Source organism: Lissotriton helveticus, chromosome 2_1, assembly GCF_964261635.1.
Source record: "Lissotriton helveticus chromosome 2_1, aLisHel1.1, whole genome shotgun sequence".
In the NCBI taxonomy this organism is placed as follows: domain Eukaryota; kingdom Metazoa; phylum Chordata; class Amphibia; order Caudata; family Salamandridae; genus Lissotriton; species Lissotriton helveticus.
The window spans coordinates 580,650,477-580,674,425 of NC_136059.1; the positions used below are offsets into that span (position 1 = coordinate 580,650,477).

The window sequence follows — 23,949 nt, forward strand, 5'->3', positions numbered from 1 at the left end:
GGCCTTTAACTTAACCCCGAAGGCCCGGACTTCAATGATATTCTTTCCCAGCCGGAGCTAATCTACCGCCGGTGACCATAACGCAGTGTCACGCCAGCCACCACTCTCAATAAGTAACAAGCAAACAAATCCCCCCGGCCCTCACTTACCACATGTCGTCTACCTCTAGCCCCCAAGCCCGTTGGTACCATGCTGAGGTAAATGGGCCACAGAAACGCTGGAGCACGGACACCGCAAGTCGGCCTGGAGCGCGCCTCGGAAGAGACGCGGTAGGACAGGAGCGTGATGCCGTGAGCGTGCACGTTGGCGTTCCCGAGCATTCACAGACCGGTGTCTGCTCGTGCACAGGTCTGTCTCCAGGTCTGGCTCCCTTGGAGGCAAACACGGCAGCTATAAGTCTCGTTGGCGGCAGCGCTTCGCGCTGCAACGCCAGCGAGACCTAAAAAAGAACTGCTACGACAAGACGAAAATGTCTTGGGCTTAGCGCGTGTTTACTCCCAGAAAACGGTGGCCTCAGGAGAAAATGTTCCACATGGGCGAGCCATCTTCAGTCCATGTCAGAGTAGACTTCAGGAAACCGAGACAGGCAGGCTGCCGTGTTGTCCTCACTTGTGAACCTTACATCCTCATGAGAGGCGGTAGTGCCGGGAAATACGTCATTGGAAGGAGAGCAGAGAACTGCAATCTCTCATCCACCGAGCTCTTTGATTGGGCGGCGCTGGCGCACCCCTGCTGGGGACTGAGCACAAACGGCGAACCGTGTCAGATGCATAATATAACGACATTCACCGTTTGAAACAAGCCACGATACACTGAATTATCTCTTGGCGTCTGGATAAAGTGTGCTATTCATTCCCGGACAGTTCGCCTTTGGACTCGACTGTTCCTGCTGGGACCAGGCCCCAGGCTGATCTGCATATGTCTGGTTCCGATCTCTGTGGCGTTTTGGGGAAAAAAAGCCATGGCCTACGATGCCTGCCAAGACTATGGTCCAGCGCTCACTGCGTCACATGATTCAAGGTACAACTCTTGGACGAGGCTTCACTGGGTCAAAACCGGGCCCTTTCGCTGACCAACTTCAGGAAAGGGCTCAAGACCTGGCTTTTCGACTGAGCCCTTCAGCAAGCACCTGGATACCCTCTGGGGTGACGAGCGGCGCTTTATAAATACGACTTGATTGATTTCAGAGGGTACGGAGCCTGTCAGTTCGGGCTGGACGATTCCTATATTGGAGCAGGGCCAAAGCTATTGGCACCTGGCTGGTTCATGTCAGAGGTGGCATGGCGCGAGCATAGAGAACAATGGACTAGGATGCGGCCAAGAGGAATTACCAGTGGCTGAAATTACTTCCAGCATTGCAATCATCACTTTTTTGTTTTCCTCAATGATGGACCTTAGTACAGTGGAAAATGAGCTCGTCCTGCTGATTTTTCACAAACTTTAGGGGTAAGGTTTGGAAAATGTGTGCTCCTTTAATAAAGGGTAACAATGTTGCAATTGAAAAGGTAGTGAACAATCAAAAAATCATACATTTATGGCTATTCACAATCCTTGTCAATTTTTTGGGACGCCCAATTTGTGTGCCCACATAGCATGCTAAAAAACAGGCTGCAGTGAGTGTTAAGTTAGCATGAAAAACACCCACACATTCACGTATTTCATAAGGATCTGGCAGAGTGGAGATACTTCCATCAGGGAAAAATATGTTTCTGGTCGACAAGCAGTAGAAATCTATGAGTTTGGTGGATTCCCTTATCACTCTTACCCTGCAAGATAGCTCAGTGAGATAACAGACACTGACTTGTAGTAATTTGTCTTCCACTAGTCTGAATCCTGGAAAGGCATTCTCAGTGGTGTAATGGAAAATAATGGGCCATTTGCAGTCTCCCATATTTCACTGATATTCATTGGCCTTGGGATGAACAGGGGCCCCTGGAAGGGTTGGAGTAAGGGCCCCAGGAGGGTTGAGAGCCCCCCTCTACAGTAGGGTCCTGCATTAAACCTCAGACTTCCATGTTTTTGAGGTTGGTAAATTGAGCACCATTAAATAAGGAAATGACGACATATGTTATGTACAGCACTTTGAAACAGCAGAAGAGCGGTAATGGTACACTAAATGAAAAATTGTGGTATTGGGCAGATATTTTGCATAGAACCCGCTCCTCTGCCACCTGCATGGCAGGAATGGAAACCCTACTCAAGATTACTCACTACTGGTATTATTACACCCCATCTCTAGTAGCAGCATGGAAACTGGGCACTTCAGATAAATGCTGGCGCTCCTGAGGAGAGACGGGCACCCTCACCCACCTTCTCTGGCGCTGCCCCAAACTGCATAGATACTGGGAAGAAGTCCTACATGATATCGGCAGAATCTTCGACACGGAACTTCCATGCTTTTCAGCTGCATTTTATTGGGTTTACCCAATGTGCTCCCATACTCCATGCGGCCCAGCAAGGAGAGAGTGACGACACTCGCTCTGCACAGCAAAGCAAATGATTCTAGCTAATTGGGTCACAGACAAAACGACAACCCACTCCGACTGGATGCACAAACTTTGTGACCTAGAGTGGATGAAAAAGATGCTAGTAGCTGTGGAGGACACCCTGCCGCAATTTGATCAAATGTGGGCACTCTGTGTACAATTCTTGGCGCTGGAACAGTAGTGGCTCGCACGGCATAAATAAGTGCGAATACGACAGACGACAGGAGAAGTAATATTAAAAAAATTAATAAAACCACTTACTTTACGCTCGCCGTATCGTCAATGCGGCGAGCAAAAAGTAAGTGGTTTTCTTTATTTAATATTACTTATCCAGTTGTCTATCGAATTCCACCACCCTCCACCCCGCCCTTACCTGTGCGAGCCGCTACTGCGCAGGAATTCAGAGGACTCACCTGCCCCAGATATTTACGTGTCCTCTGGCTCACAAACCCTGAATCTTCATCCACCACATAGAAGATGGGGCTGCATGCTATTTTTTGCAGGTGGCTACCTCCTCAGTAGACTCACACTCCTTAGAGACACTATTGCATTGAGCTCTCCCCACCTCTTCTCTCTTCCGCCTATCTCCTTCCCCCTTCTACCTCAAGTGTGCCCTTTTCCCCTCACAACGATTCCCTCTCTCGCCCCCCAACCCATCCCCTTACCAGCTTCTTGGATGTAGTGAGGGCACCTGTTCACTATAAAACTTTAATAAAAGACTTGCACCATAAAAAGTGCGTTATTACTGGGGGTTTTTGTGAATCCCTCAAAGCCCCCACCCAGGGGGCTCATATCGTCTTGCTGGTTGAAGGCCTTTCAACACTGCACATCCTTTCTCTGTAAGGGCAGGCAGCCGTGTCAGAGCTAAGGAGCCCACGTCTCCTCATCTTTCAGCCCTTCAGATGCAAGATGTGAATTGCGACTATTAGAGCTTCTTGCATCGATGCCAAAATCACATTATGTAATATTATGCCGTTATTATACTGCGCCATCCGCAGACTGCAGGAAGCCATCAAATATTAACAAGTCACTCACTTCGGCCGCCATGTATCGTCGACAAAGGAGGCCGGAAGTGTTGACAGCTCCTCAGCCCACCAGCACGAGACACAGGAAATTGCATCACGGCCAGTTAAGATGTCCAAGTCCCAGAGGGAACCACATGCTAGCTACACAGCAGGGCTTGGAAAATATGCACTAGTCAGGCTGAAAGACTTATTATTTTTGCTGTTTTTGGTATTATTGTTATTCTTAAAAACTAAAAACACTTCCGACGTGAAAGTTGAGCACAGATTCCTGTCAAGTATCACTTATTTATTTCCTATATTTTTGGACTGAAGTGTCTCGCCTCACTGAACACCCAAATAGTTAAATCCACTGGCGTTTTCAGAACTCTTTGATAGACAAAAATCAATCGAATTTCACCTACTAAATTTTCGACGTGGATATTCATTGTGGTTATCCGGACAACCAGTTGGATTTTACCATTTGGTGGTGAGATGAGCTCAACCCTACTTGACCAACTTCAAACCTGTTTACTGCTATACCTCTTTTGTCATTGTTTAAGGAGCCCATAAAACACAAGTACCTGGAAATCGCTTGAGTTCCTGGCAAGCCGATCTGGTGCGAAATCCGGAAGTCCGGCAGCGTCATGCTTGTTGTGGGGCGGGACTTCCGCCATAAGCCCGTGCCCACGAAGTGTAACGCCGAGATGGAAGTGGTAACGCGGGGCTCCCATGCCGGAGGGGGAGCCCGGCGGTGGTGGCAGAAAAGTGGTGAGCCACGTCAATGGAGGCGGAGGAGATGACACCCGGTGAGTGGGACTTGGTGCCTTGGGGGCTCGTGCACAGGCTCAGGCGACTGGTGCGTGTGTGCGCGGCCAGGGCGGCTTGTGCGTGTGTGGGCAGCTGGTGCGTGTGTGCGGGGCTGGGGGCGGCTGGTGCGTGTGTGGGCAGCTGGTGCGTGTGTGCGGGGCTGGGGGCGGCTGGTGCGTGTGTGGGCAGCTGGTGCGTGTGTGCGGGGCTGGGGGCGGCTGGTGCGTGTGTGGGCAGCTGGTGCGTGTGTGCGGGGCTGGGGGCGGCTGGTGCGTGTGTGGGCAGCTGGTGCGTGTGTGCGGGGCTGGGGGCGGCTGGTGCGTGTGTGGGCAGCTGGTGCGTGTGTGCGGGGCTGGGGGCGGCTGGTGCGTGTGTGGGCAGCTGGTGCGTGTGTGCGGGGCTGGGGGCGGCTGGTGCGTGTGTGGGCAGCTGCTGCGTGTGTGCGTGGCTGGTGCGTGTATGGGCAGCTGGCTGGTGTGAGCGCGCGCGACTGAGAGGCATGGCTGACTACCTGAGATGTGCACGGCTCGGGAGACGGGGCTGGGCATGCGCGTCCACGAGGTGCAATCGGCGCTCGTGCCCCGGTCTGTGGTCCCTTCAGAGCTAACTAGGCAGCAATAGGTCTTTCGCTGACGCGAGACCTAAAAAGGTGATGGTGGGAAGCAAAATGTCATAGATCAATTTCCCTTCTTGATTCCTCCGCCACGTTGTTGGACAGGATACTTCTAGAAAAAACCAAGTCCTGGGAGTCAGACAATTAGGTGCTCACCAACTCGCCAGTCGGTTTTAGAAGTGAACTTGGCACACTGGAGCAATGTATCAACTTAAGCCTGATTGTGAGACAGTAAAGTATAGCAAAAAAGTGTCACCTATTTTTGTGCTTTGCCGATCTAAGCAGTGCATTCGACCTGGTTAACCACACTAAGCTATGGAGAGTATTGGCCGATTTGGGTGCCCCGCTAGATATAGTTATATTTTTATGTTACATTGCGGTGTTCACACCACGATACCTTTACAACGCAAGTTATTACAACAACTTGCGCTGGACTTAGGAATAGTATGATTTACTATTCCAACTCCAGCCTACGTTACAGTAGGGAAGGTGTTGGAATAGTAAATCATACTGAGTACCATCCAGCGCAAGTCATTGTAATAACTTGTGTTGTAATGCCCGCGTTGTAAAGGTATTGCAGTGTGAACACTGTGATGTAACCAATGTTTCCCCTTTTTTATCACAGCTATATAGGGCCATATGTATCAAGATACCCATTTGCGATTCCCAAATAGCGATTTTTAAGAAATCGCTATTTGAGAATCGCAAATGGGTATGTATGTACAAAATCGCATTTTTTTTGCGATTACTTAAAATTCCTTATTTGCGATTAGCATATTGCGAATCGCAATTAAGGAATACTTTCCCATTCATTTCTATGGGCCAGGAGGCCCATAGGAATGAATGGGACGTTACTCTCAATTTGCGATTCGCAATTTGCAAATCGCAAATTGAGAAAAATTTCAAGGGTGCAGGGGTGTCCAAAGGACACCCTTTTGCCCCATCTGAAATATGCATGGGTGCACATGTGGTGCACATACATGCCCTATGGGCATGTATGTGCTTCACATGGCACTTTGAAAAATGCAAAAATTTGCATTTTTCAAGGAATTCGCAACTTACACCAACTAGACGTTGGTGGTAATTTGCGATTCCTTATGGGTATTTTGCTAATTTTTTTTGCTACATACATTGCATTTAAGGAATCGCAAAATGTGTGATTCCTTAAATGCAATTGCAAAATAAGGAATTGCAAATTTAGCGATTCCTTATTTTGCACCACATTTTGCTTAATACATTCCATTTAGCAAATTTGATTCCGCAAAGGCCGAAATTCTGCGAATTTCGGCCTTTGCGAATGCGAATTTGCTTGATACATATGGTCCAAAGTTATTTGACTGGTCATGTACGCTACGGTGCTAACGATAAGTGTACCCCATGTTTTAGAATCACTAGAAGTATCCGCCAGAGGTGTGTCCTTTTCCCACTTTTGTTCTCACTATATATTAACGGGGTGGAAGCACATTTTAAAAAACTGGCTGCTGTTGCCAATAAAATAGGCAAACGTGTAGTCCCAGTCCTCCAGTATGCTGATGAATCAGTTCTGCTATCGCTGACCGCATATGGATTACAATGTTTGATTGAAGGTTTTACTATATTTATGGAGGACTGGGGTATGAGATTAAATTTAACTAAAACTTTTGTGAAGGCTTGTGGAACAGGCAAAGTGAAGTTGAGAACTCACGTTGCTAAAGGACATAAACTAGTAGAGGTAGACAGCTTCACCTACCAGGGTCTTCATTTTTCTAATAAGGGTACATGAAACCTCCATTTGAAAATAGCAACAATTAAATTCTCTAGAGCAACAGAGGCCATCTTTAGACTTGCAGCCAAAATCGGAAGCAAACCCATACATGAAATCCTAGTTACATAAAACCAAATGTATTAGTCTGCTTTTCTGGGTCTGTTAAATCCACAAGTATTACAAATAATGGAGAGCAACTTTTTAAGTAGATTTCTGGCCGTACTACGATCTTCGTCATCTTATATTGTGCACAACGAATTAGAAATCCCTTTTATAGAAGACATTATCTATACTAGTGGACATTTGACATGGCACGAAATGGGCTAAAACTGAAATAAAGTTTACTAAAGAAATAATTGAGGGCGGTTTGGATCTAGATGACAGAGATAAAATTACCTAGTTTGCTCATGTGAAAAGCCTCCTAAAATCTACAGATGTAAATATTTACTCTGGATGACCAATGTAATAGTTTATATTATAGTACCTTATGGGTCTAAGAGAGGACAAGAGTGAAACCAGTGAGAGCGCTAAACCATCTGTTAAGTGTAATCTTAGTTGCCACTTGTTTAGTGGTACCCAAAGTTATTTATCATCTGTAACTAGCATACAAGATAGGTTTTTATCTTACTAGGCTTCAGTTATGCTCTTTGCGTTTCAAAGAACCTTTCCCACAAATGGGGGGCGTGGACAAAGAATCTACCAAATTGTCCATGTAATGGCAAAACTGCTCAACCTAACTAGCACTTTATTCTATTTTGCAAATTTTACCAGGATATTGGTAAACGATTTTTAAAACCGTTATTATTGCAAATAGATTGTTTTGTTTCAAGGATGCTTTTAACATTTTACATAATTTAAGTATGGTAGAGTATATTTTGCAGTGTCTATATTGATCTTTTCCACAATAAGGCAAAGGAAAACATAAATTTATCTAGAAGTATACTTTTTGAGCCAGATTAAAAAACATATATTCATCTTGTATACTGTAATTATAATAAGACATATGACTTTTGCTAATGTAGACAAACACCCATGTATATTTATTGTATCCAATGTACACTATTTGCCTCAATACCGAACCGATTTTATGGATGTCCTCCGACTTCTAACTCTAATGTTAATATTTGTGGAGTTGCCTTGTTTTTTCTTTTTTTTTTTTTAAATCTTCGTATCTTTTATGGATTGTATCCCAATGAAGATGAATTGAAATTGAATTCAACTGCAAAAACTACCTGCTCTGCTTACTTACAAATAACGACACATCTTTAAATTCTTTGGTGTTGTACCTAAATGCTCAAACAGTGGGCTGCCATTGTATACACACTGTTCTGAAGCGTATCGTGCTCCTATCTGTGATTTTTTTCTCTTTCGGTGACTTTGTTCCAAAGTGTAATTTCACTCCAAAAGGTGATTGTCCTCTAAAAATTTATTTTTGCTTCTATCTTTGTTATATGATAGAAGGACCTCCCTGAAACTCACCCTGTAAACCTACTACCAATTAACAGTACCACAATGTTACTACCTTTAGGCAACGGATGTCTCAGCCACAAATATTCTCCTTTTTACTAAGAAGTATTTTCCAAAGACTGAATCAATCATTTGCAAAGTCATGGAAGCCCTTCTCTTTGTATCACCACTCCTATCATGAATAACATTTCTTTGGATGCTCTTCCTGAATCCAATTCCACTCATGCACTCTCCCTCTCTACATACTAGAGATTTTACAAAACTTTAAAAACACATTCTTGTATATGCCTTGAAAAACAATTGGTTAAAAAGACCCGTCTACAGTATCGAATTACATCTTTTTCTGACAATGCAATGGCCATTCAGTATGAAAGGAGGTGGGGTCTGCTGACTCACTTTCAAAGGTAGGCAGGCATCCCACCCCAGTGGTGGATGCAGTGATTGTACATGCCTGCAGTGGGGTGTCTGGTGGATCCATGGATCCCCCTACTCTTCTATCAAGGGATGCTTCTCAGGGTGCACTGATTGTGTGTGTTACCGCAAATCTGGTGCAGAGTCTATGTGCCCCCGATGGTATGTTTGTCACTGCACCTGTATCTTTAATATGGCGGGGTGCAAAAGGAAAGATTTCCCTTATTAGTATGGAGTCATGCCTGATGCAAATGCGGGAGCACCCCTTTGTGATAATGCCGGGGTAAGATGTGTGTGGGGGGGCTGCACAGCTGTCTGCAGGCCTTTCAGTAACACCATAATGCCTCAAAGGTGCGAAAAGCCACTGTGCTCTTGGGGGATATGTATAATATGTATCCAAGTAATTATTATATATTAATGTCTGCAAAAGTTGTTCCCACGACCCCATTCTTTCAGTTAAAACACTAACCTGGCCAGGTGGGATAAATGCAATAGCCTTTTGCTTTTGCCTTCGTCAAAACACATTCTTCCTTTGGATAAAATAATACACTTTGCTATAAGAACCCTTTATATTGTCCTATGCATACTCTTATATAACTCAATCATTAAACTAACTGGTTATCAGCAAAAAACAAGGAAACATACAAACTACTAATTCTTTCAAATCTATAAATGAACTATCCCCCATCTCCCCATCTCAAATTATAGCAAGATATTTATTCTTGCATCCTTTATTGTTTTATATAGCGCGAACAAGATCCTGAAGGATATCACAGCTCTTTACAATATGATGGAAGGAAGAACATAAATGCAATATCAGCATCATTTGACAAACCTACACTTTCTTGTCTCTCTACAACCCTTGATGCTGCTTCATGACTGTGCTCAGTCAAGTCAATTGAAATATACTTCAGAAAGTGATTCTCAGTTGAACTACGCTCCATATCCTTTCTTACCGCTTCATAAATAACCTTCATGACTCACTTACATGCTCTTGCAATCTGATGTCATTCCATTACTCTTCAAAGTAAAAATGTAGAAAAGCTGTTTACCTTATTGTTAACTGTCTAGAATTTATTTTTGTCTCTCAATAAACACTTATCATGGATCTAACATACAACATTCTTCCTGTTACCTCTCAAAATGAACCAAATCGAATGGATAATTACCATTGTTATAAATGTCTTTCCCTTTGTTGAGATGGGATGGGTATTCTGTTCTTGTACGACACAAGCTGCTTGAGCGCCACTGCTCGTTTGTGACACCCGAATAATTAGAATTGTTTACTACATGGTCAGAATGAAGTGCACTAGTCCTTGCCAAATCATCCGCAGAAAAAGGCTGTGGGTTTGAATTGCTCAGGCTGTTCACTGACATGTGTCCTATGGCTTCGTCAATGTAGAGTGATTCTTCATTGCGTAAACTGTTATTCCTTGTATGGGACACAACCTGTGGGACACAAAAGAGAGAAAATAAAGTAAACTACAGATCGGATACTCATTCTCAGTATTCATATCTAGCACACAAAGTCAATTCAGAAGTTCTGCATAATATTCATATGTGTAAATTGAAGTTCCATTTAAATCTCAGTCAGGCTCACTCCTACTAAGAGCAGTCACAGTCCACGTACCTACTGATGGTAGTAACAGTCCACATAACCGAGGGCAGTAAGAGTCCACATAATACGGGATATCTCCATCCATCCCAATCAGGCTTTCGCGCCAATTATTCTACCGAATCCGCACTCCTGGGGGTGACTGAGCGACTCCGACACGGTATTGATAGTGGTGAGACCTTTGCGCTTATATTATTGGATTTAAGCGCAGCTTTTGATACCGTGTCGCATTCCATTCTTCTAGAGTCCCTTCACTCCCTTGGTGTTGCAGGATCAGCGCTCGCCTGGGTGGCTTCATTTCTTAATGAGCGCACCTTTCAGGTATTTTCAACCAAAGCTGAATCGGCGATCTGTTCATCTGCTTATGGTGTTCCGCAGGGGTCTATATTGAGCCCTTTATTGTTCAATATTTACATCAGACCCCTTGCCACGATTGTAGAAGACGCTGGTCTGTCTATTTATTCCTATGCAGATGATACGCAGATCGTGTTCTCCCTGTCTGACAGTAGGTCTCAGGACACCTCTGCCCTTAAAATCGGCCTTTCTCGGGTGGCAGCCTGGATGCAGGTTAACCTGCTAAAACTCAATGGTGAAAAGACCGAGGTTATCGTACTTGGTAAACATAAAGATCTGTGGGGTTCCAGACATTGGCCTAGTAATATGGGCCCACTGCCTACCCCCGTGCCAGTTGTTCGTAACCTCGGCTTTCTAATCGACGAGAAACTCTCGATGCGTCAACAGGCAACTAAGGTCGCTGCAATCTGCTTTAATACTCTACGCTGGTTGCAGAAGATCCTATGGATGCTGCCTGAGTCTACTCGTCGAACTGTTGTCCAGGCTCTTGTAATGTCCCGTATCGACTACGGCAATGTGCTCTATCTGGGAGCTGATAGAGCTACAATGAATATTCTCCAAGTTGTGCAGAACTCAGCTGCCCGCCTTCTGTGCAATGTTCCTCGCAGAATGTCTGCAACGCAAGCCCTATGTGACCTTCATTGGTTAAAAATTGCTGACCGTGTAGCTTTTAAAACTTTGTGCCTTATGTTTAAGATCCGTCAGGGTTTTGCTCCTGCATATTTGCACAATCTTGTCCGACCATACCAGCCAAATCGTTCCCTTAGGTCATCAAATCAAGCAAATTTTGTAATTCCTAGAATTCGCTTGACAAAAATGGGAGGTCGCTCTTTTGCCCATTTGGGGCCGAAGATGTGGAATGCTCTTCCATTGACGCTCAAAACGGAGACCAATCTTTTGGCTTTTCGTAAAAAGCTAAAAACTTTTCTGTTTTAGTTGATCAAATGTTTTCTGCTTTCCCTGCTTCAGCAAATACCTATCTCTCTTCTCTAGGCTGTCCCTGGCGCCGGGAAACCCTTTATGGGTAGCTGAGCGCAATATAAATTCAATAAAATAAAAAAAATAAAAAAATACCTACTGAGGGCAGTAACAGTCCACAAAACAACTGACGGCAGTTGTGTCTGTGTATGAGACTCCACGAAAGGGCATACACAGAGTAGGAAAAGTGGAGAAACAGCCCTCAGTCATGCAGAACAAGCAATGTAGCAGTATGGCAAAACCTTCTATTTGATGAAATGGCATTGGGAGAGCATGCAGGGGTCCCTTGGCCTTTTGACCGCTCCCCATAATGCCAGCATCAACCATTCAGAATGTGGTAGCTGCAAGTCTGGAACAATTTCCACTTTGTAAATGGTGCTCACTTGCTTTGACAGGTCTGTATTATAGTATCAATTGTTTGCAACCGAGATTGCAGTTGCAAAACATTGATACATTTTATTGAAACTGGAAAGGGTGAGGTGGGATTCACATTCACAGGCCCTTCTCCACCTGATTCACAATCCGTCATAAATGGCATTTTGCATATCAAATTTCAGTCTCACAATGTGTCTTGCCTCTTTGCAGTCTCAAAACCTATGATTTTATGAATAGCAAGCTTTGCAACTGCAAAAAGTCTTAAAACATGAGGTCTCTGTATCCAACCAGAAATCCAGCTTATGATGATAGAGATTAGGAAACCTGGAAGTATATTCAGCATTCTACAGCAGACACGTGACTTCATGCTTTCTTTATGGATTATGCTTGGTTAGAGGAGGGTGAGCCACTGCCTTTTCTTTATACAGAAGATTTGAAGAAGTCAAATTGTAATTTTGTGGAGTTTAAAAATATAGTAAGATTTATCTCTTTCCTAAGAGATTTCAACCCAAATAATGAACTTCCAAAAGGTAAACAAACAGATACATTCAAAAGTATTAAGGAAGATAGAATCCATATTAAATATTAAATATTATTGGTTTCCAATTGTCTGATAATTATTTTGGTTGTTCTTCAGGGAAGGATTATTTTTTGCTGTTTCAAAAGGAGCACTTTGTCTTTTAACCCCTTCGCTGCGGCGGCTATTCCGCCGCAGCGCTAAGGGGGAGGCGGGGCTGCGCGGCGGTCCCGTGCTCGTGACGGAACAGCTCCATCACGGCCCTCGGGTGAGCTGTGCTTGTAACGGAACGGTTCCGTCACGGACCCGCCCGCCCATTAGAACGTCAGCGCAGGCGCGGAATTCGCGCCGCGCAGGCGCGGCGAGCGGGCCGTGAAGGAACCGTTCCGTCACCAGCACAGACCACCCGAGGCTCGTGACGGAACGGTTCCGTCACGAGCATGGGAGGGGTTAAATCTGTAGTGATTTTTATTGACTAGCCTTGATGATGTAATTGGATCATGCTCCATGACAAGTATGTTATTTCTATTGTAAAATATTCCGATGTGTAAATCTGGAAAATATATTTTCCTTGAATATGTATCGCTGCTCATGAGGATAATAATTCAGTTACTCTTTTGACACTTCCTACATGAATATGTGATCCTTTAGCTTCACCTTGAAGAAGACGGGCACATATAATGTTTGCTCAAAACATTTCACAACCGTAGTAAGTAGATGTGGGAAGAATATTCATCCAATTGATATAGATAACAAACGCCATGCTTGTTTTCGATAATATGATAATGTCACTGTCACTTGACTTCTTTATAAATTATTCATCCTGAAGACCACTGGCCTTCACAGAAATACCCATTTGAAATACCTGAGAAACTATACTATAAGGCATGCCACACACTCGAGAACTATACAGTATTTTTCCTGTGTGTCTGCGTTTGGGACCATTGCAAAGTTTTTTGATCAGACTAATTATGCATTGGTGTAAATATTTTACTGAGAGTCAAATTAGGGTTTGTGATGTTAACTGTTTATTATGAATACACTACATATGTAAATGATGAGTGAACAAAATGTTTCAGTTAAAAACCTGTTTGTAATATATATATATATATACCCTTCCAGATATTTGGACCATTTTCTATTTGAGGAAGTCCTGAAATTAAAATCCTATATCAGAGACACAACAGATTTCATCGAGCATGTAGAGAAACTGGATTGGCAAGCCACTTATTGTTTGATCACTCTGGACATAACCAGTCTCTACACCTGTATTGACCACATACAAGGCTTGTCTGCAGTGGAATATTTTTTAGGAAAAAGACAGTTGAAATTCGCAACACACAACAAAATGCTGTTGGAACTGATTCAATACTGTCTCTATAATAACATCTTTCTCTTTCAGGGGGAGCTATTCAGACAAGTCTCTGGAACTGCCATGGGCTCCTGCTTCGCCCCCAGCTACGCAAATTTATTCATGGGCTGGTGGGAGGAGCAGGTAGCCTGGGCACCAGAGAATCAATCATGGACAGAAAAGATTATATCGTGGTATAGATATATTGACGATCTAATTTTGGTGTGGAATGGTTCAGTTCAGGAGGGGGAAGACTACATCAGGTTTTTAAATCTGAATGAGAATAATCTAAGATTCACTGGGCAGGTTAGTTTGGTGGCAGCAAACTACCTAGATCTTCAAATTAAGATCCAAGGGAACAAGATAAACTGTTGTCTTTACAGAAAGCCCACAGCGGGCAACAGTACCCTGCATGCCTCGAGTAGCCACCCCCGCAGATTGGTCAATAGTATACCATACGGCGAGTTTCTCAGACTCAAACGCAATTGCTCAAAAAAGTCTGACTTTGATTCAGCAGCCAAGGATAGCCTCAATAGATTTCTGGCAAGAGGTTACAATACGAAATTGCTCACAACCACTCTCCAGAGAGTATCTGAGATACCGAGAGAGGATCTTTTTAAGAAAAGAGACAAAAAAGCTGATGATGGAAGATTTCGTATGGTAACCACATTCTCATCTGATGCTGACTGGCTCAGAGGGACTATAAGAAAACACTGGAATATACTAAAAACAGACAACATCATTGGAAATGATGTACCAGTGAATCCTCTGATCACATTCAGAAAGGCCCGTTCTTTGAGGGATGGTTTGGCCCACAGTCATCTAGAACCCATTGTAAAGAAGAAAGGCACATTGAGAGATGCTAAAGGGTTTTTTCCCTGTGGGAAATGTAAAGCGTGTTCAGCCAGCAAACGCACTTTATCCTATGAGGTGAAGGGACTAAAAAATGGCAGAAAGATTAACAAATTCATGTCTTGTCAGACCACATTTGCAGTTTATTGTCTGAAGTGCCCATGTGGGATGAGATACGTGGGTAGTACCATCAATTGTGTGAAGCTGAGAATCCTGGAGCACATGCGTGCTATTACTAATAAGGATTTCACCTATCCGGTAGCACGCCACTTCTTCATTAAACATAAGAGCGATAGAAGTATGCTGCAATATTTTTGTCTAGATTGTGTACCCGAAAACGCAAGAGGAGGGGATAGACTGCAAAGGCTGCGCAGACTAGAGTCTAGATATATTGTGGTTCTGCAAACGAAAAGACCGGAGGGACTTAACGGTGGGGAAGAATTGGCGGTACACTTGGGCACATAGGAAATTATGAACCTCCAAAATAATGAGGGTGATGCTCATTTCTTGTCTTGTTTTGTAATATAAGGATTCTTCTATCTCGAAAATGATACTATTTTTTGTATGTATTGGTTCCCTGTGCATTTAATCTTCTTTTTTCTAGTAATGAAGGAGCAATTATGTTTATTAAGATATAAGTAGTTGAAAAGTTTGGCATAAGTATTCAGTAGAGGTAACTCAATTGTAAGAGGATAACAATAGGACATGCAGGCAACCTTGACGATTGCCATTGCCGATCCACGGCAAGATCACATTTTTCGAACTAATTGTTTGAATACATCTGATAAACAGAATTGGTATTCATATTTATGTTGTTAAATGTAAGCAATGTACTTATGTAACCGAATGTTCTATATATATAGAATGAAGTGGACAATGATCCAAGATGGCGCACACAATTTTGTGGGTTACGTCCTGTCCTATGTTTGTTTCCATGATCAAAGAGTTACAAATGGCGCTGCGCTGTGCGTTACGCTTAGACACAGAAGAAGGGAATTACCGAAACGCGTCTGTCGATTTAATAAAGAACACTGCCATGCTAAGTATCCCGCGAGTGCTGTTTCTTTTTTCCTGGTGAATGGTAGAAAAATCGAAGCGAAAATATATATATATATATATACATATATATATATTATCGTACTTCACCAAAAAAGCCTTTCCAGAAAGCAGATGAACACGCGGACCCAAAAAGTTCTTTGTGCCAGTTTTATTTCCACACACCCTGCATCAAAGCCGCCATGACGCGTTTCGGTCCCACCTGGACCTTGATCACATGAAAATAATTTTTTTTTTATTATGACTATATCTTCTTGTACTTGATTTCCACATTCATAGTCACTAATTTTATAAACTCTTCCAGCTTTTTGTGACCTGACTGAAACTTTGGGGTGCAATTTATGTACTAAAAGTTCCCAGAATCTCCCTAGCCAAGAGCGACATTGCGCAACATTGGAAACCTTCCTCTCCCGACGGGGAGGCGGTATGGAAAACAGCCTTAGATAAATGTATATCAGCTGAAGTAGCGGTATTTCAGGCACGGGGTTGCCCGCAGAAACATGGAAAGATCTGGGTCAGGTGGGCTAAATACCGGGGTACCGACCTGTCCTTCCTTTTACAGCCAGTAAATCCAGACCCTATTGAACGACTGGTTATCAATGACTCCCCAATCTAATGTGCTCATTAGTTGTTGCTGTCGCTCTATTCTTTTTACCGTGCACGTACTTATCGTTTCTTATGGGATGTGTGGTGCAGGGTTGGGGTGGGCAGTTGGATTGAATGTTTCACAGACCTCCTGGTGAGGCTCTCTCCAGTATTCCATGCTCATGTATACAGTCATTTGCCTATATGCTGCATACTGGGTTTCGCCCACTGGATGTTATAAACTCAATAAGATCAGTTGTTAAAAAAAAAAAGTTCCCAGAATCTGCCTCATAAATATTATTTAGGGAGTTCGCTATTTGGCATTCCCAGTGTTTGACTACAAACAGAGGTATGCATAAGACAGAAAAAACTATCCATGTGTTAGCTTGTTAGTTTTTCCTAACAAGAAAGCTTTGTGTTTTTTAAAGCACCCTGTGTTGTTCGCTCAAAGTAACATCTACTGCTTTAAAAAAAAGAAAAATTTTAAAGACATAGTAGTTTCAGGCAGTGGTTCACTGAGCCACTGCCTGGTTCTCACATGGCTACCTGAGACAGATTTCCAAAAGGAAAGCTGTTCAACAGGGAAGCGAAAGCAGTTCAACAGGGACACATTCCCCTTGGGGAATGAGTTACCTCCTCCTTTGAGCTGTCTTTACCTTATCAATGGGTTCCTCCCACAATTGCGTCCACAAATCATTGATGTATCTCATTGTAAATCGCAATTAAAAGGACACAACTCTTTCAGTCTCCCTTCTAATTGACATTTAAATGAGTTGCAAAACCCCTTTTGTGATTCAGAAAGGCTCTCCCAAATCACAAAAGTAGTATAGGACCTTTGAATGAAGCCATTAGCAGTCGCAAACCAACTGATTTTGCAAAGGTTTGGTAGCACAAAATAAGTTGAATTTAGGGCTAGGGTAAAGGTTAGTTCACATTTAATCTAAAATAAATTAATGTATTGTTAGGGTACATTTCAACATTAGGATTAAAGTTACAGTCAGGGATGGTGTGCTCAACATCCTGGGAGATGGAAGTATTGGAATATAAGTAATAGTCAATGCAATATTTGAAATATTTCAAGGTAGATGAAGTAACATTAGGTCAAAGTGATGGTAGAAAAAAAATGTTGTTGTGAATGAAGGGTGATTGAAGTAATCACATACATCCTTACTGAGTTATTTAGGCTTTTTTTTTAAGAAACTGTTTTTGTAGCCATGCTGAAAGCCACGGTGCCGCTTTTGGCTTCTGTGATCATACAAGTGACAAGTAAAATGCATTATTTTATTAACATACCACTTTAGGAAGCAGCTCTTCAGCAAGATTGCTATGCATATTGAAAACCTCCTACCAGTCCATGCATTTTCTATCCTCGAAACATTTAGCAGAAGGGCACATTTTATGGGTTAATTACCTTAAATAAATAAGATTTGGTTTGTAAATGTCTGTCAGATTATATTTTTTCAAGTAACTTTTTTTAGCCCTTCTAGAAAATATCTCTCCGTTGATTTTGAAAAGAAACTGACACTGGAAATAGATCTCTTTTAATGTGTTTCCTTCATACATAGATGGACACAGTGGGACATATACAAAGTCACGTGAGGTGGTGCAAATCATTCCTCGCGGGGTTTGGTAAATCTTACATAAGCCTTAACGTTTCCTTGCGTCAACTTGCACAATGCAAAGACTTAGTAAATCTGGGCCTGTATTTCCATCTTCCTGTTTTTTTATTGTAAATGTGATTGTTGCAGAAAAATGTCAGTCTCCAGTTCTAGTTCAACCCTGACCTGTCTCAACATGCCAACCAGTTATCAAAACTTCATTCAATTGTTGTTGTATTTAAATGTGGCTTCTTCAGATCAGACCCCCTTAGTGTTTTGTGACCTGGGGTAAATAAAATCAATAAATACATGTTGTCCCGAACCCTAAAAAGTTGTGATATTTTTGCAGTAAGCAGAAAATGTGCTGGTCACAAACATACAGCTCGGTCTTGGGTCTGTCACTCCTCGAGACTTTGGAAAGTCACACATAGTCTGTGAGCTGGCCAAGTGTCCAGCTGCTTCGCGCCTATAACAAGGAGAGTGTCTGGTGCCGACAGTACAGAAGTATATTTGAAAACTCTCCTCTCTGCGGCACATGGTAACCTCCATTTCAAAGGTGCATTGGACAGCAGGGGGTGAATAAGGAGGGGATACATGAGACTCAGGGTTGGGCAGCAATGGGGGAGAGGGGCCCGATGAGTGTCCTGAGTTTGGAGGTGGGGGTAGGAGGATGGGGTTTCCACCACGGGAAAGAGGAGGCACAGCACAGAGTCAATAATAGGAGGATCAGACTAGCATTTTTTAAAACATGACAATTGTTTAGAACCTTGAGTAAGAATCGTGGGATTTTTACAAAGCTGACAAATAAATAATGTAATGATTTTTTTTTTCTGCAAATCATAGAATAGTCATATCTTGGGGAGTTTGTCAGATGTGTTCCTACAGACTGCCTAGAAGTCTCTTTTTGGCTAACATGTCTTCATTTTTATAATTAAACTAAACTGAAAATAGGCTTCTCTCAAGTTATCCCTTCCATCACACAAACCTGTTCTCTCCACATTTTATCTCCATTTTTTTAAATCAAAAGCTGCAGATGTAAGAAAACATTTCATATTTTACAGTCTACTCGATGATAACATTGGAAATGGGGAATGCCACTTTGCTCTTGGCACCGGAAGATGCCAAAGAATTAGACTGCCCCCCTTCTTCTCAGATCCCTCGGAAATCACCGAGCCCGACCCTCTTCAACATATACTTGTCCCCTCACCGCCATCATCGGACAACACGGCCTCAACATCGTCTCTTAAGCTTTTAATACCCAGCTCATACTCTCCCTCACCAAAGGCCCCGCCACTGCCAGACTCAACTTCCAGAAATAAATGCAGGGGGTCGCCATACGAAGGACTAACAGCTGCCTCAAGCTCAACGCCGAGAAGAAAGAAGTCCTCGTACTTGGAGCCACCCCTTCAGTATGGGACAACATCTGGTAGCCAACAGCCCTCGGAAGCCCTCTGACCCCTTCGGACCACGCCAAAAACCTCAGCATCGTACTCGACTCATCCCTCACCATGAACCGACATGTGCCTCCAGCTGCTTCAACACACTGTGCATCCTCTGAAAGACCTTCAAATGGATTTCCCCGGAGTCAAGGAAGACAGTCACCCAAGCAGTCATCATCAGCAGACTCGACTATGGAAACGCTCTATACGCCGGCATGAACAAGTCCCTTCTCTGAAAACTCCAGGTGATACAGAACTTGTCCTTGGCACCCCCCGGCATGAACACATCAGCCAACACCTTTGAAAGCTCTATTGGATCCCCGGGGAGAAAGGAATCACCTTCAAGACCTGGTTCTTCGGTTGTTGGAGTTGCGACCCACATACTCTGAACCTTTAGACCCTCACGGGTGAGTAGCGCACTCAACAAACTCCTGATTGACTGATTGATTGCATATAGTGCCTTGCACAGGGGAAGGCCATTATTACCACAAAATGACATAGGTTCAAAGACTAAGCATGCCATCATTAGGGGGCACCAAATTATAACGAAATCCCCCAAAAATCACTCCTTTGAGGAAATGGGGTAGGTAGCATTATGAAAGCAAGTGTGCCCGAAATGCTGGAAACCCTTGCTCGGTTTGTGCATGGGCGACAACAAATGATGCACCTATACGTCCAATAAAAAGTTCAAAAGTCTTGTTTTCTTTTTGTCACTGAACATAGTACCTATGATTACCATGCAAACCGTATTTGGTAGCTTACCATGCCGGTAAGTATGTTTTTAAATGATGTAACTATGATGTAATTTTAAAAAAAGGTCTGGTTTAGGTATTATGGGGTGGGTAAGGGTTCGGGTGGTAAGGGTTTTAAAGAATGTTATGGTATAGTGGTGGGTGAAGGTTTTAAAGTTTTTTTAGAGTTCAGTGATGGGTAAGGGTGTAACGGGTAGCAGGTGACTTTAGGGTTCAGAGATAGGCAGAGATAGTAAGGTTTTTTCCTAGGATTCAGGGATGATTAATGGTATGGAGCAGTAAGGGATTTTTAGGGTTAAGGTTTGGGTAAGAGTAAGAGGTAGTAAGAGGCAAATGTAAAAGGGTAGCAGAGAGAGAATAAAAATATAGATGGATACCAGTCAATAAAACTGCAAGTGTGTGGTAAAACCCTGAGTGGTCAACATTTTGTAATGCTGGAGGGGATAAGGCATGCGTGGTATCAACTGATATTTAACTTTACACTTTCATTTACTAGGGGCAGGGAGCATGGGTCACTGGGACTACTTTCATAAGCTCAAAGCATTTTACATGAAAATCAGGTGAGAAACTGTGAAACATTAAGGTCAACAAAAGAGGTTCAACTTACCTCACTCATAGAAGGCAAGACCATCACAGGTAAGCTACTGTGACGTGTGTGTTTTAAGTGCCGCATAAGTTTTTGTTGCACATGAACTTTTTCCTTCTCTTTCAACACTAGTCTCTGACCTTCCTTGAGTCGTTCAAGGTTTTGCTGATAGTCTTGAAGATGAAGGCCAAGCTCCTCTTTTTTCTTCTGAAGAAAGTCTTCCTGGCTTTGGCATTCTTTCTCTCTTTCCTGAAGCTGCATCTCTTTCTGTTCCTGCTCCCGTAGTCTTTGCTCACACTCTCGATACCAGCGTTGCTGCTCCTGATGGAACTGATGCTGAAGTTTGTTCAAATTGACTGTTTCCTCTCTGTTTTTCTCCAAAGTCCAGTACTTCCCCTTTTCTTGGAGCATGCTCCCTCTAGAAATGTGTCCTCGGGTCGTTCTCTCACGTTCATGGAACAGCACCTTGTGAAGTTCAATATGGCTGTCTTGAATGGTCACAGCGGCCTATAAACACAAATGTCATTGTTCATTCATTCCCTCTTCATTATTACTACAAAGTTTCACCGCCATGCAACCTCCCACGGAGATGGAAAAAAAATCAATATTTTTTTCTTAAACTAATTGCCAACAGGCACATGCATTAAAGCTTTTTGCGATCCCAAATGGTGCGATTCGCAAAAATCGGCTGTTTGCGATCGCAAAATTAGCTTTTGCGATGCATCAAGGGTCAAGGCCCTCGCAATTTGAGAATTCACAATTAATTGTGAGTTCTCAAATTGCAGTTGCATTTAAGGAATCGCATTTTGTGATTCCTTAAATGCAGTGCAAGACCCACTTTGAAGTAGTGATTTCGCTACTAGGGGTCGCAAATTACCATGAATTTAAACTTCATGGTAATTTGCAAAAACTTTTAAAAATGCACTAAAGTGCATTTTTCAAAGTTGTAGATTAATTTCAGGGATGCAACAGGGTGTCCTTTTGACAATTGGTACTCGCAAATTGTGCATGCAATTTCCATTCATTCCTTATTTGCAAATTGCAATTTGCGACTCGCAATAAGGAATGTGGAGGAATCGCTATTTTTATAGCGATTCCTACATGCATAGGCTTTTGCAAGTCCGTAATTGTGATTCCTTAATTATCACAATTAAGGACTTGCAAAATCCTAGCTTGATGCATGAGCCTGCAAATCTTTAAAGAAAAATGAGCTTAATTAAACCATGTGATGTTGCAATCTGTTCAAAGCTGCGATATTTTTGGCTCCTACATAGCACATGCACAGCACAGTAAGGCAGTATAGTGTTTGTTATCCTTAGTACAGGTTTAGTGATTAAGCAATTAAGTAATTGAACAGAGCATCATAAAAAATCCCCTAGAAGAACAAATAGAAATTACATATTGGTGTGGACAGACAGTCAAAGGGATTACTGTGCATAGACCTTCACTAGGCAATTGTAGGGTTATACACAATTGACACTGATGTCTTCTAGCAATGGACATTTGCAATGCTCGAGTACACCTAGTTCTGCTGTCCCAGACCGGAATTACATCCCCCAGTATCACTGCTCAGAATGTCTGTGTGTACATAGAGTGCACTGTAAAACAAACCAAAAAGGGTCATTCACGCCTGTGATGGATTCTATGTGCACATGCACCGCTACCCCACTAATCAGATTTAGGTAGAGGTTTCAACATCCAACTCCAGGTTAGACTGCATCAAGCCCACGTCTTTTAGCACTTTAATGTATAGCACACTCTCTTAAAGCACTTCTGCTCTGACCTGTGCACTGGGATTTCAAAACTTGGAGTACCCATACGCCTGAGGATTATCCAAACAACTGAAGAGTGTAAAATCTTTTTTACAGTAGATAATTCACTGGCTTACATTTTTCTCAATTGACTAACTTGTATTATATTTCAGAAGACTACATCTTGTGAAGAGAACTTTCCTTTACTTTCTTCTGGATGTTTGACCTCCTCAGAAAAATACAGGGCTCCTGATGGTCTATTTCACACCTGTATCTGCATATGCAGATGTTTTCTTAATTATATATGTATGTTATTCCTGGTGAGAGATTCGCACAGCCATTGCTGAACAGTAGAAAAGGTGGTGTGATGATTTGAATGGGATATTCGCATGGAACTCTTTAAGAAATCCCCATTGAAAAGTCATATATCTTATAGGACTTAGAAGTAACACCCTATAAAAACATTGGATTGTCACTGTTTGAGCTGTCCATAATAATATTACTCTACAGGACATGTGCCTATACATACTTAATGGGAGCTTCCTATACAGGTTTTGCTATCACAAATCTCAAACAATCACAATATTACTCATTTGAGGTAGATTCTGGCATTAATGGCAGGTGACATTCATGCCAACAGAGAAATTATCACATTTTGTGACTCCAGGACCCAGTACTGGCTCCACCACAGTACTCTGCATCCATTATTCAACCATCAGTAAATGTTACCATGTCTCATTAGTGCTTATTAATTCATACTTGTCCCAAGCCTAAATCATGTGCATTTTCTATTTGGCATTCGCTGGCCAGCAAACATTTAAGTTCCAGCAGGTTATGCTTGCAGACGCAAATTTATGGACGTCGAATCTTTGAAGGTGATGTAGCGCAAATTCCATTTTTCGTTTGAAGGGGTGCAGCATAATCACGAGTAGTCCGCATCCGCATATATTCTTTCATTGTATTAACATGAGACATTAGAATGTGAATTGTAATATTGTGATTCGTGATGTATTTTAAGACACTTCAATGTAAGTGTGATAAAATCAACGAAGCAACCATTAACGTGCAGAATTCATGTATACCGCTGACAATTATTCATGTCTTTAATGTGCTCATAGAATGTGTTAATTTAGATTTATTTTATGTAGTAGTATTAAGTGAATGTGCTCATGTTATATGCAATATTGTAAAGTCTATGTGAATTCCCTCTTATGTTAGCTGAATTATGTAGGTCTGAAATGCACTTTGCCCTGGAACCTCTCGCATTGAATTAATAATTAAATTTCATGTGCACGTTGGGTTTTGCTCTTTCACACGCTTGTGTTGCAGGTGGAAGAATCATCCTTGTTAGTTAGAATATCTTTGTTTTAGGAGTTGGGCAAGGAGGCAGGGATACATTGAACGTTGATACCAATAAGGAGAACTGTTGTATTTTCTCACAGGAGAGAGCTTGGGAATAAAGGTAACTTCGACACCGCTCTGGAGCATCGCTGACCAGTGGAAAAGTACCTATGATGAAAAGGATCTCAGGAAGTCACCTGTAATATTAGTACAGGGTAATTGGGAAAAGAGCCCCACCTCTCTGCCTTCGAAGAGAGAGCATCTTAC

At 42.6% G+C, this 23,949-nt stretch overlaps 1 protein-coding gene across 1 annotated transcript in view; it reads right to left on the bottom strand.

Annotated features, from left to right (window-relative positions):
- ARHGEF28 (Rho guanine nucleotide exchange factor 28) overlaps positions 1–23,949 on the bottom strand; it is a 1,107,856-nt gene that overhangs the window by 58,791 nt on the left and 1,025,116 nt on the right. The window contains exons 35-36 of the mRNA XM_078675262.1: positions 20,612–21,097; positions 9,702–9,981 (exon numbers count right to left, since the gene is read on the bottom strand). Of these exons, the coding sequence (XP_078531388.1) occupies positions 9,702–9,981; positions 20,612–21,097 (766 nt within the window). The remainder of the gene's footprint in view (positions 1–9,701; positions 9,982–20,611; positions 21,098–23,949) is intronic.